The 16514-nt window shown below is 42.0% G+C and overlaps 1 protein-coding gene across 2 annotated transcripts in view; it reads right to left on the minus strand.

Annotated features, from left to right (window-relative positions):
- The window catches only part of HHAT (hedgehog acyltransferase), a 502378-nt gene that overhangs the window by 413329 nt on the left and 72535 nt on the right, over positions 1–16514 (minus strand). For both annotated transcript variants that reach the window (XM_073628427.1, XM_073628426.1), the window contains 2 exons: positions 15157–15369; positions 3552–3723 (listed from right to left, as the gene is read on the minus strand). In XM_073628427.1, the coding sequence (XP_073484528.1) occupies positions 3552–3723; positions 15157–15369 (385 nt within the window). The remainder of the gene's footprint in view (positions 1–3551; positions 3724–15156; positions 15370–16514) is intronic.

Genomic DNA, 16514 nt, shown 5'->3' on the forward strand with positions numbered 1-16514 from the left:
AACAAAACAAACACAGTACACTCTGATTAAAGGCTAAAATTTCCTGAAATGACCTCTAAACAAAAAGCTTTTTCTCAAAAACTGTAAAAGATATCAAACTGAAAAGATATAGCCAGATAGCTGAATATTTTGTGAACATTTTAAAGTTTGTTTGGTGTCTCTAGGTGAAAGTATGAAGGAGCTGAAACTTTTGGGAGCGGAAGAAGATTTTAAGGATTTCAAGCATGCTCCCATTGACTTCAATGTTAAAAAAGTGTTAAAAAGCTTAATATTTTAAAAAGTATAAATAGTAGAAAAAAAGCTGAAAAAGTCCCATCATCAGCTGAAAGAGACGAACATTTTAATAGTTGAATGGTTTTAATAGCCGAAAGTATGCAGAAGTTACGCAGAGCCAAAAAACGTACGGAATAAAATTAAAATTAAAATTAAAACTAGAAAATGCATTTCCTGGGGAAAATGCGTGGGAATGCTGAATTGCTAAAATGGCCCCCAGCAAAACTGCCCCCATCATATTGCCATCAAAACTGCCCCATCATATTGCCATCAAAACTGCCCCATCATATTGCCACCATCAAAACTGCCCCATCAGAATTGCCCCATCAAAACTGCCCCATCAGAATTGCCCCATTAAATCTGCCCCATCATATTGCCACCATCATATTGCCACCATCAAAACTGCCCCATCAGAATTGCCCCATTCAAAACTGCCCCATCAGAATTGCCCCATTCAAAACTGCCCCATCAGAATTTCCCCATTAAATCTGCCCCATCATATTGCCACCATCATATTGCCACCATCAAAACTGCCCCATCAGAATTGCCCCATCAAAACTGCCCCATCAGAATTGCCCCATCATATTCCTCTATTATAAATCAGTACATGGTGTGTCTGTCCCCTCCCCCGGGCTCTGTAATCAGAGCTGAGATTGCCCAGCCACCTCCCCCCCTGTGTATAACAGAAGCTTTGGTAACCATGGCAACAAAACAAACACAGTACACTCTGATTAAAGGCTAAAATTTTCTGAAATTACCTCTAAACAAAAAGCTTTTTCTCAAAAACTGTAAAAGATATCAAACTGAAAAGATATAGCCAGATAGCTGAATATTTTGTGAACATTTTAAAGTTTGTTTGGCGTCTGTAGGTGAAAGTATGAAGGAGCTGAAACTTTTGGGAGCGGAAGAAGATTTTAAGGATTTCAAGCATGCTCCCATTGACTTCAATGTTAAAAAAAAGTGTTAAAAAGCTTAATATTTTAAAAAGTATAAATGGTAGAAAAAAAGTTGAAAAAGAGCACACATCAGCTAAAAGAGACGAACATTTTAATAGTTGAATGGTTTTAATAGCTGAAAGTATGCAGAAGTTACGCAGAGCCAAAAAACGTACGGAATAAAAATAAATTAAATGGAATAACAATAGTGGGACTGCTAAAGCATTCCCACTAATAAGGCGAATTAGCTTTTAAAGTTGCCCTGTCACCTTGTACACAACAGCACTTTAAAGAAGAACTCCAGTGCAGCCAAAGAACAGATTAGACATGTGCGATTCATTTAGTTACACATTGAAATTCGGATGAAATTTGGAAATTTGGATGCGTCCGAACCACAACAGTAACAAATTTCAACAAATTCAAAATAAGTTACAACGAAAACAACAAGTTCATTAGTTTCATTCAGGTAGCATGACGCAATAGTTTGGGCCTTTTCTTAGTGTTTGAAACATCAGAAAAACCAAAGCAACCTAACGAATGATCCGAATTGATTCAGGTCCATTTGTTTTTATTTATTCTAGTGAGCGTTCCCCTATGGTCAGGAGACTGTTGAGTTCAGGATTTTTGAGCTACGGATGAGTGGCTCCTTAAGTGATCTTTTATTCTAATGCTTGTGAGTAGTTCTTATGATTTCATATTCTAATAAATGTATGTGGGATAATGCCCTAGGCTGGTGTGCCCTCTTTTGTTCATTTTTATAGACACCCCAATTAATAGAGGGTAGCAGGGCTCAAAGTGATATCCCTTGAGATGTGAAGTACCATTTTTATTGTTGCCAGGCTATCACTTGCCACGCAAGAGATGTTTGTTGTTTGGGTTTTTTTTTCTTCCCATACAAGTCTATGGGAATGCAAAACTTGGTTGGAGACATTCAACTGTAGTTCAGAAGAAAACAAGCTGCAGGTCAAATGCACATATCAATAAATTCAGAATGATCTCAGAAGCATCTCAAACTGAAGCCATTTCACACAAGCCCAAAGCCCACCAGCACGGCCCCTTAAAACGAATTAAAGACAAAACCAGAGAAAATTCCCAGCTCAACTCAACCAGTCTGCTTACAAACCGAATCAACCTGTCCAAAAGTATGCATTAAAAATAGGGGTTTAGTTAGCACACATTTGCAAATGCATGCGTAAGCTGCAAGGCATCTTCACAGCACCCTGTATCTCTTGCAGTCCTAACCTTCTAAATTTATGAGGGTCTCCACAATGGAAGCACATCCATTCTAATGGATAGATAAGGGGAAGATGTTTGCAAATGTTTGCTAACTAAACCCCTGTTTTTAACGCATACTGTTGGTCAGGTTAATTCGGTAGGTAAGCAGACTGGTTGGAGAGTGGAGTTGGGTATTTTCTCTGGTTTGGTCTTTCATTAGTTTGCCCTTCCATGTGCTCCTAGCTGTGAAGGTCAGTTATAGGTGGGGGCAGGGGCCATCTCTTTGGTACTGGTGTAAATTTGGTCAGGGGGCACACTGGGCACCTTTGCTGCCATCGTGCTATGTGCTGGGTGTCCAATGTGCCCCTGTGCCTTTAAGGAGGATTGGGCTACCTTCAGGACCACCTGCTCCTTATCTGTCCATTAGAATTCATATGCTTGCATTGTGGAGACCCTCATAAATTTAGGTTAGGACTGCAAGTAATACAGGGTACTGTGAAGAGGCCTTGCAGCTTATGCATGCGTTTGTAAATGTGTGCAAACCCCTGTTTTTAATGCAGACTGTTGGACAGGTTATTTTGGTTGGTAAGCAGACTGGTTGGTGAGTTAAGCTGGGAATTTTCTGTGGTTTTTTCTTTCATGCATTTTGCCCTTCCGTGAGCTCCTTGCTGAATGAATGAGTGACTTGTATAGCGCTACCTATGTGAACTGAATTGCCTTAGGGCGCTTTTGCCGCCGGTATCCATCTGCGGTATAGCGCGGCCCTTAGCCCCATGGGGTCCCAACATGCTTACAAACACATACACATACAACATACACATATTTGCCCAATTTTTTCGACAGGATCTAATTAACCTCCCAGCATGTCTTTGGAGTGTGGGAGGAAACCGGAGTACCCGGAGGAAACCCACGCAGGCACAGGGAGAACATGCAAACTCCAGGCAGATGGTGTCATGGTCGGGATTTGAACCAGTGACCCTATTGCTGCTAGGTAAAAGTGCTAACCACTACACCACTGTGCTGCCCAGTTGTGAAGGCCAGTTATGGGTGGGGGCAGGGAACATCTGTTTGCCCCTAAACTAATTATCCTTTGAAGGTAGAGAAGTGGAAAAGAACTAATCTACTCACCAAGGGTCCAGTATGAGGCTTCTTCAAGAACAGGGTAGTGGCTATACATTGCATGCATATACATCAAATGGATCATCAGCTCTGCCAGGCACCACCACAGCAATAAACGCAACAAATCTGTGAACAATCCACGATATCGAATGTTCGTCCATTCTGTATCAGGTTTCTGCATCTGAAATTTTCAATAAAATGTCAGACGGTCAAATAAGCATGTAAATACACACAGAGAACCCAACCCACTTGTCTTTGGTTTTTCATTCTAGAATTGCTGACACCAGACCCAGAAACTCTCTGTCTTCAAACTTCTCAACTTCTCCTAGTGACGTCTCTAGCAGTTGAATTATGTACACCAATGCCTATTCATCAGGAAATTTTAACAGTAGAGTTTCTCCTGTCTAAAGGAAGCAATACGCAAAACAGATGAACACCTGAGGTGGGGACATTGATCAACGCACAAATAAAAGGCCACTGTTCCACAGGTATTCTGTATTACCCCCCTCCCCTATATACACACACCCCGATAAAAACATCCACTGTTAGTAAGTAGAAAAAGAAACCTGTAATATAAAAAAAAGTTAGATTTACACTTACCATATCCCCATCTTCTGTACTGCTGGGCAAGAAATTACCATCCAACTAGGAAGATTGGGAAAAAGTGTGGAGGCGGGGGGACTGCATAATGAAGGTTTTTCTCCTTAATGCATAAATAACAAATTAAGGGAAAAAAAACTTCAGCCTTTAGAACCACTAATATTAAAAGAAACACCACAAGTAACTGACCACTAACGGGTTCCCCCGTATAACTTCTGATGGAGTGGAATATAAATTATTTCCTCTACCCGTTTCGTGGTATAAATTAAAATATGAATTATATTATTATTATTATTATTATTATTATAAATTAAAATTATATACTAATTATAATTTATACTCCACTCCAACAGAAGTTATACGGGGGAACCCGTTAGTAGTCAGTTACTTGTGGTGTTTCTTTTAATATTCCTGTATGTTTGTTCTTTTTTGAATTTGGTTTTTTATCATAACCATTTGGTCATTGTATCAGTACCGAGATAGTCCATTAACCACTATAGGTGGACATGTGTATTGGCCAGCGTCAGCAACTGTCCCCACATTTCCACCTTCCCAATTTTTCATATTTCAATTTGGATGATGGTACTTTTTTTACTTTATATCAATTATTAATATATGAGGCCATACTCAAATAAATTTACCATTATTATTATTATTATTTTCATTTATAAAGACACAGACAACATTAGTCCAGTTGTTTTTGTAAAAATTTCCCTCCAGACCAAAACCTGTGCTCTTCCTCCAACTTAACATATTAGAATTCATTAGAGGAATGTTGATCTTTAAAGTGACTTTTCACCTTAAAGTTCAGACAGCGCAAGTCAAATCCCCCAATAAACTCCGTACATGCAAATTCTAATTATTGGTTGCGGTGTTAGAGAACATCCATCTGAAGCTCGGAAACAACAGAATTAACATTTCTAACTATAATATATGAACAAAGACAGCGGCGGGCAAACAGCGAGCACAGAGAGAGCCGCTTTAAGCAGATGCAGCACAGACAAGTTATAACCTTCATTAACAGCGCCAATGACATTTTAATTCTTTTTATGTAAACACTTGTTCAGGGATCAAAACATATAACATCATTAATATGCAAGCCTCTCTGACTGGTAAAGGATGCACATCGGCAAAAGGCCGCACAGCATATGTGACTGGAATATGATGACACGGGATCGCTGTGCCCAATTAACCCCAATTATCTCTGGCTTCAGGCTACTTTAAGCAACCCTGAACTTTATACCCTAGAAATTGGAACTATATTGAATTTAAAAAAAACTGATTCTCCCTGTACAAAACAATTAGAGATTTACCTTGTTAATCAATTACATGAGATTTGAATTTTTTGTAGCGTGTTTTATGATTCCCTATTAGAGCTGCACAATTAATCGTTAAAAAATCGTGATCTCAATTCACCTCCACTGACATCTCTCCTGCAGGGGTTGCCGATTCTTTCATATAAACAAGTGGAGAGACTATCTGCTCACTCAGCTGTCAAAAGAAAGCATCAGGCATTCTGCCAAGTCTTTTAACTTGAAACATTGTAACTAAGCTTCCTTCTTAGATCAAAGGGATAGAACATTTGTGTAAATAAATAATCCTGGCAGTCTGCCAAGTTTTCAACAATGTGTAAATGCAGGAAGTTTAACCACTTAAAGTCTAAATCTTTTTCTGACACTTCTTTCTTAAGTTAAAATCAATATTTTTTGCTAGAAAATTACTTGGAACCCCCAAACATATATATTTTAGCAGAGACCCTGGGGAATAAAATGGCAATTGCTGAAATATTTTATGTCACACTGTATTTGCCCAGCGGTCTTTCAAATGCAGTTTTTTTGGAAAAAATACACTTCAATGAATAAAAAAAAAAAAAAACGAAACAGTAAAGTTAGCCCAGTTTTTTTTTTGTTTTAATGTGAAAGATGATGTTACGCCAAGAGAATCGTGATCTATCTTCTAAGCAAAAAAATCGTGATTCTCATTTTAGCCAGAATCGTGCAGCTCTATTCCCTATCCATGTGAAAAATGACACAAAGGTTCTCCAAATGCACTGCTCTAATCCTGAGGCTGCAGTGAGCTGCACAGACTACAACTATGCCCTATAGGGGTGAAACGCGTCATGGGGGGGCGCAAAAGAGAAGAGGTTGAGCTGAAGCTAATTCTCATGGTACTATTATCAGGGCCACCCTTTTTCCTCAACATTGGATCTTTTTTGAGTCAGAGATGCTCACTTCATGAGCCAGCACCCGGCAGCAAGTACTGACTCGGTGGGTGGTAGGTACCGGGATTTCAAGCAATGCTCCTGTCTGGTTTGGCTGTAAAGTCTCAAGATCTTTCACCTTAAAGCATTCTATGTTTTAAGGCAGTGATGGCGAACCTTGGCACCCCAGATGTTTTGGAACTATATTTCCCATAATGCTCTTGCACTCTGCAGTGTAGTTGAGCATCATGGGAAATGTAGTTCCAAAACATCTGGGGTGCCAAGGTTCACCATCACTGCTTTTAAGGTGAAAAACCGTCTTTGTTGTAACTCCCCCCTTTTACTTACCTGATCTGATCCAGCGAAGAGCATGAGCCCAGTGGCTCCAGATGCTGTCTACCTAATCATTGGACAGACTGATAGCAGTGGGAGCCATTGGTTCCAGCTGCTGTCAATCAAATCAATGACACGGGAGCGGGGCCGAGTCCTGCTGTCTGTGTAAATGGACGCAGCAGCGGGACTCAGGAGCGTACCCGCGCTGGTGTCACCATGCAAAGCGGCTTTCCGTGTTGGCACCCGATCAATGGGAGGAGGGCCGACGGGGCACCCCAGAAGAGGAGAAACCCCCTGCACAGAGCAGATAAGTATAACAGGTTTGTTATTTCATAATAAAAAAAATAAAAAAAACCTTCACAACCCCTTTAAGATTCTGTAACATAAAAGTGCAACTATAAAAAAAAATAATTAAAAAAAATGCCAGGAGTTAGACTTTCTTGGTAGAAGAGACTTTGCATATTTCTTAGCCAAAAAATCTCCTTTCTCTTCTGCTAGCAGCTTTTTTTCTTTGCCTGCAGTGCATGTACAGTGTAGTATACAATATATCCCATATCTGTAAGATGTTGAGAATAGAGCCTGATGCTAAGACATTGTAACCCCAGTGTGCATGCACAAGAATTACATTATCAGTAGCCACCCAAGGCAGAAGCAAGAACACATTGGTCCAGAAGAAATGCAGGAGGAGATGTGGCAATGGATCTGTCAGTGCTGGAGAAGTGCAGACTGGGAGGGATGTCTGCTATAACATGCACGTATGCTGGGCATGTGCTTCTTACCTTAACTTCTTGCCATCCACATAACGCATATATGCAGCAGCAAAGAAGGTGGGCTTTAACACCCACATGCTGCATGTATGTATCCATGGACGGCAGAGGTTTCTGTGCTCCCAGCACAATGATCGAGCTGTCAGACATCTTTGAGCCTCTTTTCAAGCTGGCTCCCAATCATGTGACTGCTGTGACAGCCAATCACAGTGGTCATGTGATCGGAGGGTCTCTCCCACCACCTGGGCATAGAGGACCAATTAAAGCGTAGGTGTTTTTTTACCTTAAAGTGTTACTAAACCCAGGACCCTGTATTCACTATATCTGGTCTCCCACAGTACACAGAACGTGAAAATGCAATAATTTTAGTAAATATAAACTGGGAAATACCTTTCCTCATCAGCAGTATATAGCCGTCTTGTGACTTCTATCAGTGTCCAGCCGAGCACTGGTAAGGCCCCTTTCACACGACATGCCCGCTCGGATCCGTCTGTCTGCTTTTTCAGGCGTATCCAAGTAGACCGCCCATTGACTTCTGTGGGCAAGCGGGTGTCAGCGGAGATGTGTCCGCTGACACCCGCCTGCCATCCAATCCGCTTAAGACAGACGTATGGCGATACGTTCAGCTATCCATCTGCTGGATCGAATTGGATGAGATCTGATGAAAACGGACACGCTGTCCGTTTTCGTCCGATCTCCCCATAGGAATCAGCTGGGCTCTGACAGGTCCCTCCCCGCTCAGTGAGAAGAGACGGGACCTGTCATCCGCCGGCTCAGTGGAGATCAACAGAGCGATCCCGCTGAGCTGGCGGACTTTGCTGAGCGGATCCGTCCCCATGTCAAAGGTACTTTAAAGCTTGTTGGAGGAGTTTTCATTCTACTCTGACTGTCCTATGAGGCTGCAGGACCCTTAACCCTCTATCTGGACATTGCTGACTGGCCCTGTGCTGATCACATGCACGCTCCAAAAAAACGTTCTAGCAATACACACCAAACTGAGCATGTGCAGAATGCCTCCAAGGCTCAGTTCTATCAACACATTAATCAGGGACTGTCGAAGGGGAGGATCAGAGAGGACAGGATCAAACGGCCTTTTTACACAATGCAGAGGATTAACCCCTTAGGTTCCACAGTGAGTATAACAAGCATGCTTTACTGCATATACAGACTGATTTTACTGTTGTGGGTTTAGTAACACTTTAATGTATTCTCTGCATTTAGGTAAAAAACCTTCTACAAGCAGCACCTCCCCCCATTTCCCCCTTATACTTGCTTGATCTTGAACCAGCAATGTGAACAAGAGCAGCGGCTCTCTCCTTCCTCATTGACTCAGAGACAGCAGCGTGAGCCATTGGTTCCTGCTGCTGTCAATCAAAGCCAGTGCCTTATGGACACACAGAGCGGGATTTGGGAGCGAGCATGCATCAGTGCAAACCGCTTGCTCTGGGGGCACTCAGCAGGGGGAATAAGTTTAGAGCGCCGGCAAGGGATCCGAGAAGAGGAGGATCGAGGCTGCTCTGTGCAAAACTATTGCGCAGAACAGGTAAATATACCATCTTTGTTATTTGAAATTTTAACAAAATTTTGCATTTACAACCACTTTAAAGGGACGCTGGGGCTGGGTGGGAATGGGTTAAAGGTAAGGAAAAAAATAACAGATCTGTAGGAAGAAACATTAGGTGATATACTGTTACTATGTTAGAGAAGACACTCCAGACAACTAGAAATGTCAGATTTTACACATTTGTTTCCTTACAGTTCCCATTTAAGAGTTTTCCGTATGCGCACAGCCAGCACACCCCAGCTGCATCTATATATTCTAATATGACACATCACAAAGTTGTCTCTCACTATGGATCAAAACACCCACATTCATTTACAGCACATCTAAAACATATATAAAATTATTTGTCATAGCAACACACTCGGAAAAAGTACATCATTTATAATTTAGGTGCAGAGCTGCGTCAGCTTGCAAGGTACGAAGCATTTAAAAGACAGCTTTAGAGGAAGCTGAAGGATCATCTATAGAGCATAGTGTTCAGAATCAAACGATGCACCCTTAAAGAAGAACTATATTCTAACATCATTATAAAATAGAAAGCCATTGCAGTTATCAGATCAATGCATGGCATGTGCTTTGGGGTGCACAGCAGTGCAGATACATTGCCTGCTGTTGTATGAGTGCATTCAGAATGAATGTCGCCACAACAAACCGTATCGCGGTTCAAGCAGTCCCATGCTATAAGACACACGTTTTACCAAATGGCCCTTAAAGTGAATGTAAGGTCTAGTTTTTTCTTGCTTTAGAGTGACAATTATGTTATACTTACCTGCTCGGTTGCAGTGGATTTGCACAGAGCAACCCAGATCCTCCTCTACTCAGGTCCCCCTTCGGTGCTCTTGGCCCCTCCCTCCTGTTGTGTGCCCCCAAAGCAAGCAGCTTGCTATGGGGGCACCCAAGCCACAGCTCTATGTGTCCGCAGTCTCACCCCCTCTCTCTCCTGATTGGCTAACTGACTTTGATGGACAGCAGCGGGAGCCAATTGCGCCGTTACTGTGTCTCAGCAAATCAGGAGGGAGGGTCCCAGACAGCCGAGGTATAGAAATGGGGCTCAGGTAAAGTATTAGGGGGGCTGCTGCACACAGAAGGTTTTCTATTTTATTGCATAGAATGCATTAAGATAAAAAAAAAAATTCTACCTTTACAACCACTTTAACCACTTTTTTATCAGGGCAATTTATTACATTTTTCCCACACGTGGTAAACACCTGTCCTATAAAAGAGACTGGGCAGCTCTATAATAGCTCAGATCACTTTTACTTGAAAGCCAATCGCTGACTGAAAAAATATCAATACCAAGATCTTGGCTGCAGCCCCTTAAAGTGGTTGTAAACCTCAGACAAAAATATGAGCAAAGCATGTCCCTCTATAGTGTGAATTAAAAGCAATAAGACCCCTTTCACATCGGCGGTATAACGCCGCTATTTATAGCGGCGTTTTACCGTCGGATTTGCGGCGCATTTCGGCCGCTAGCGGGGTTAAAACCACCCACAATGCGCCGCAATAGCGGCGTTTTGCCGGCGGTATCCCAGCGCTGCCCCATTGATTTCAATGGGGAGCATCGGTGGAGGAGAGGTAAACACACCGCTCCTTCACCGCTCCAAAGAAGCTGCTGACAGGACTTTTCCTGACGTCCTGCCAGCGCAGCGCTCCAGTGTGAAAGCCCTCGAGCTTTCACACTGGAGACAATGCTGCAGCTGTTTGAGGGCGGATTGCAGGCACTATTTTTAACGCTATAGCGCCTGCAAAATGCCCTCGGTGTGAAAGGGGTCCAAGTGTAATTTCTGCCTGCTGCTTCATTCCTCGGCTATCTGCATAAACCACTTCTCACAAGTTTTCCTGACACCAAGAGAAAAATGGTGACGGGGAGGGACCTTAAGCCGATTGACAGCCTGAGCTCTATAACTGTGTGCTAAGTGAAAGGGGTGTGTCCCTTCCCTCCAATCAGCTCTCAGAGCTCTCCTCACTGATCTCTGCAGAGTGTAACTTCAACTCTCTGCCTCCTTTTTTCTGACAGCTTTTCTGGACTTTGAACAGATGTAGAGAAGAGAAGACCACAGATAAACAGGTACACCTTATGTAGGAGGATGAGCTTCATCTGTGTATCACCTGAGGCCAGTCACTTCACTGGTTATATGTAAGGGTTTTCAACCACTTTAAAATCCGAAAATAAAATAAGACATTTATAATGGGGTTAACCAAATTTGGCAGCTTGTAATACACAATGCTGCTAAATTTGGTCTAGGCGTCCACACTTCACTGACCCCTGAACCCATGAGTTAAAGCTCAACTCCAGCTTTTGATACATTTTACATGGCCAAGCTGGCCCAAACGAACCATGTCCCTCACTAACATGTGAGGCAGCTGGATATGCTGTATAAACTGTATGTAGCTAAGGCTACATACAGCGTACGGCAGTGTGTTCCGGGTTACAGGCCAAGACCTCCTGTCTCATTCCCGGAACACATTAGAGTCTATCTGGTCAGTGCTCAGCCATTCAGAGAAACCAATGTATTCTAGCAATGAATACAAAGCTTCCTCTGATTGGCTGAGTCAGAGGTTGTGACATTAGAGTCAGAGAGGTGGGCTGATGATGTCACAACCTCTGACTCTGCTAGAATACATCACTTTCTCTGAATGGCTGAGCACTGATCAGATAGACTCTACTGTGTTCCGGGTATGAGACAGGAAGTCTCAGTTCGAACCTTGAACACAGTACTGTATGGAGCCTCGGCTCCATACAGTATATACCACACATCCAGAAGCCTCACATGTTAGTGAGCGACATAGTTCATTTGGGCCAGCTTGGTCCAAACAAACTATGTAAAGTGTACCAAAAGCTGCAGTTCAGCTATAATGTGAACAGATACTGCCACGCAGTAAAGGCAAAAACTGGAATGACAGGTATAATGTTCCTGTGTGTAAACTGGATATTGTCTAGCAAGATCAGCTTTTAATATGTATACTGTGTATTAAGATATGAAATAAGAAGATATGCAAGGAAGGATATTGATCAGCAAGAACCCAATGTAAGCGAGGCAGCACTATGCTCTGCAATAGATCCCAACTTAATCAAAGAGCTGCCTTCCCTTTCCAATCTATCTCCCAGATGACTTCAGGTAACAAGCTGATGTATAGACAGATAGAGGTACTTTTGTTAGCAGTATTATAAAATGCATGAACCATTGGAGGACAAAGAGAGACACAGACACAGGAGAGCAAACTGCGGCTGACGGAGACATGTACTCTGACCATGGTGTGCAGCCCTGATTAAAATGAATTTTTTATATATATATATATATATATATATATATATATATATATATATATATATATATATATATATATATATATATATACAAAAAAGGTACTTTTGTGCATCACAAACAATACTAACTTCAGAATTTAAAGACAAACCTGCCATAACAGAAAAACAGAACGATGGCCATTGCTGATCTCCTGAAAGTGCTAGCCACCTGTCTGTCTTGGTGATCCTATGTCTTTAATAATGTGTGCTACGGAACCAGAACAAGAACGCAGGTAAGGACTTCTGACTTTAGTCTGACTTTTCAAATCTGCATACTTAAATGGGGTTAGTAACTGAAGCTAGTGGGTCAGCATAATAAAAGAGAAGTATGGCTTTAAAAAAAACAAAAAAACATTTACACTCCCCTACTTGGATGTGGCATCGATCTGACACAGCTGATCGCTCAGTCTCCCCCCTCTCCGGGACTGTCAGACAGCGGCTCTCTGCTCTCCCTTTCAGCGCTCTCTGGAGTGCTGAGCTGTGGAGCGGCTGGCCCAGACTCTCGGCGGATCGCTGAGAGGCTGAACCAGGTGCCGATCCTGGCTTCTTGGTGGGTCCCGGCCATATTGGCAGGATCTTTTCAGAGCCTGGACTGGCTCTGTGACGTCAGCCAACAGTTGGCTTCAGCTTTGGCTATAATTCTCCTTTAATATTACCATTATACTAATATTTTCAAAATAAGCCAGAAATGTCCTCCCCCGTGCCCCCCATTTCTCTTCCTCTAAAGACAACTTTATGTTAAAGTCACGCCCCTGAAATGAAAAGGTACACTAACACCCTACACAACTCCCCTTCCCCTCCCAGGTAGAAGTTCTGGGATTCAAAATCCCCACTCTTCTTTCTGTAGGGCTTCTGGGATCAGAACAATTCTGATTGGTCAAAGTGGTCAAGTGCCAGCCATGACCAATCAGAATCGCTCTGATCCATCCTGGAAGCCCTACAGAAAAAACGAGTGGGGATTTCAAATCCCCAGACCACTACACAGGGTGTAGGGTACAAGTTTCCCTTTTCATTTTTTCTGAAAAAGTGAACTAACCCTTAAAAGCCTAACTCCAACTAAAATAAAAAGAAAAAACCTGTCCCCTAGGAGCAGTTTAACCACTTAAGGACCAGCCGCTGCAGTTGTACTGCGGCAGGTTGGCTCTCCTGCGTGAATCGCCATACCTGTATGGTGGCTTGCACAGTTGCAGGCGGGCACGCGCCCGCTGCGGGAATGCGCCCACAGGTCGGGGGGGACTCTATGTCCGCCGGCGACCCGCAATCGCCTCGTACAGGGATGTGCCTTTGTAAACAAGGCGGATCCTCATTCTGACAGATGACATGACAGAAATCTACTGCTCCCAGTGATCGGGAACAGTAATCTCTGTCATGTTTCAGTAAGCCCATCCCCCCTGCAGTTAGAACACGCTAAGGGAACACACCTTGATCGCCCCCTAGTGTTAACCCCTTCCCTGCTGGTGTAATTTTTACATTGATCAGTGCTATAAAAATGCAATGACCAATGTAATAATGTCACTGGTCCCCAAAAAGTGTCATTTGGGATCAGATATGCCCGCCGCAATGTCGCAGTCCCGCAAAAAAAAATTTAAAAATCGCAGATCGCCGCCATTACCAGTAAAAACAATAAAAAAATGTAAGTCTCTAAATCTATCCCATAGTTTGTAGACGCCATAACTTTTTCGCAAACCAATCAATATACGCCTATTGCAAATTTTTAAATCAAAAATATGTAGAAGAATAATTATCGGCCTAAACTGATGAATAAATTGGATTTTTTATATATTTTTTTTGGATATGTATTATAGCAAAAAGTTTAAAAAATAGTTTTTTTCAAAATTGTCGCTCTTTGTTTATAGCGCAAAAAAAAAAGAAAAAAGAAAGAAAAAAAAAACACAGTGGTGATTAAATACCACCAAATGACAGCCCTATTTGTGGGGAAAAAAAGGACGTCAATTTCGATTGGGTACAGCGTTGCACGACCGCGCAATTGTCAGTTAAAGCGACGCAGTACCGTATCGCAAAAAATGGCCTGGTCAGGAAGGGGGTAAATTCTTCCGGTCCTTAAGTGGTTAAAACATAAAAGTTGCTCTAGCCGCAATACTACCCTATTCTCCAGCACTGTGCCCTGCAGTAATTCTATTATGCCACAAGGTGTCCTCAGTATTTCAGGTTAGATCCTGCAAACTTGAAGACCTTGAGGATCTATTGTGAGTGCAGTACATCATGGATCTGCTGTTTAAGATGGCATCACAAGAGCCCTACACTCTATGGTGCATAACTACCCTACTCTCCAGCACTGTGCCCTGCAAACATGTTATTATGCCACTAGGTGTCCTCAGTCTTTCAGGTAAAATGGCACTAAGCATTATTTACCCTGGAAGACTGAGGATATATTGTGAGTGCAGTACATCATAGATCTGCTGTTTGAGGGGACCTCGCCATAGCCCTACACTCGAATAAAAATGATGGCTCAAGGACCACCCACTGCCAAAGATCAGAGGAGAAAGAAGATGTCATGTGAGCAGCCTAAAAGACAGGTAAGCTTAAAAAAATAAAAAAATAAAAAATACAGGAGGGTCCATGGCAAAGCACTTGTGTGTTATAAGAAGGAGCCCAGAGATGAGCTTTATTATAAATGCATACAACAAAGTGTGAGTTCACAAGGGCAAGATATAATATATTACAGTACAGTATAGATCAGTGAAAGAATATATAAAAGACTGGTCACTATGGGCTATAAGCTTGTATAAAAACATAAAGACAAAATGATAAATGGAAACAAAGATAACATGGTGGATAAGGGGCAGTCATTTCACACAACCATACTATAAAAAGACACATACCTGTTCAGAAAACTCATTAAAAGGAATGATAGGGCCGTTGTGGAATAAAGGGTAATAAAAGACATAGGCCAGCATTGATGAAAAGGTGTAGGGTCTGCTGTCATCTCCCGGATGTCCGCTGTATTCTAGGCAGAAGCTGGTATAAAAAAGGCAGCGTACAGTGAGTGTGAACTGCAGGAGGTAATACTCATTCTCCGTTCCATACCAACCACGCTGCAAAACAAAACAGGACACTATTAGTTTCAGGTGATATCGGCTTCGCTGTTAACATAAAACTCCATTTAAATAGTTTTTGTTCATTAAGAACACAGTGGGCAAGGGTGTCAACCTCATTCAGAATTTTTTGGATGTCTTTAACTCATTGGTAGATTTCCGTTCACTTACCATCACTGTGATGCAACAGATAAGATGGGAAATCCCATCTTGGACAGTTGGGTCTGGTTTATTAAAGTTTTGAAAGGATGGGGAGAGGCATACCAGTTTGTATGGACCTTTTAAAAGATTTTTTATTTTGTAACAACCAACGTGTTTTGGGAGCTCAGCACTTTCCCTTCATCGGGGCTAAAAACCAGATAATGTTGGTTTTTCAAATCCACGCGCTTACATGATCTGTTTTTTTAGCCCTGATAAAAGGGGGTGGGTCAAGCCCCCGAAACTCCTTGGTTGTTGCTTAACCACTTGACCCCTGGAAGATTTACCCCCCTTCATGACCAGGCTATTTTTTTGCTTCTTGGCACTGCGTTACTTTAACTGACAATTGTGCAATCATGCAAGGCTGTACACAAATGAAATTTATATCATTTTTCCCCACAAATAGAGCTTTCTTTTGGTGGTATTTGATCACCACTGCTTTTTTTTTGTTTGTTTTTTTGCTATAAGGGCCAGTTCACACTACATGCAGTCCAGTGCGTTTTTTTCTGCATCAAAAACGCATGGAAAGTAAGTTATATGGTTTTCGATAGCATAGTTCACACCAGTGCTTGCAGTTCCAGAAAAAAAAAAGTAGAACATGCTGCATTTTTTCTGCACTGGACAGGACTGGAACGCTGTAAAACGCATCAAAAATGCACTGGAACGCACCTAAATGCACCGCAACACACTTGTCTTTATTTAAGGTTAAGAAAAAAAGAGGGGGGAAAAAAAAAACTACTGGACTGCATCAAAAACGCACCTGGAATGCATCAAAAACGCACATGCAGAAAAGCACCTGGAACGCATCCGGACTGCGTTTCTATGGTGTGAACTGGCCCTAAACGAAGAAAGACCAAAAATTTTGAAGAAAAAAACAAACATTTTTTACTTTCTGCTATAAAACCTATCCAATAAGGAAAAAAAAAAATCAAATTTCTTCATAATTG

The sequence above is a fragment of the Aquarana catesbeiana genome, linkage group LG04 (genome assembly GCF_042186555.1).
Source record: "Aquarana catesbeiana isolate 2022-GZ linkage group LG04, ASM4218655v1, whole genome shotgun sequence".
NCBI lineage: Eukaryota > Metazoa > Chordata > Amphibia > Anura > Ranidae > Aquarana > Aquarana catesbeiana.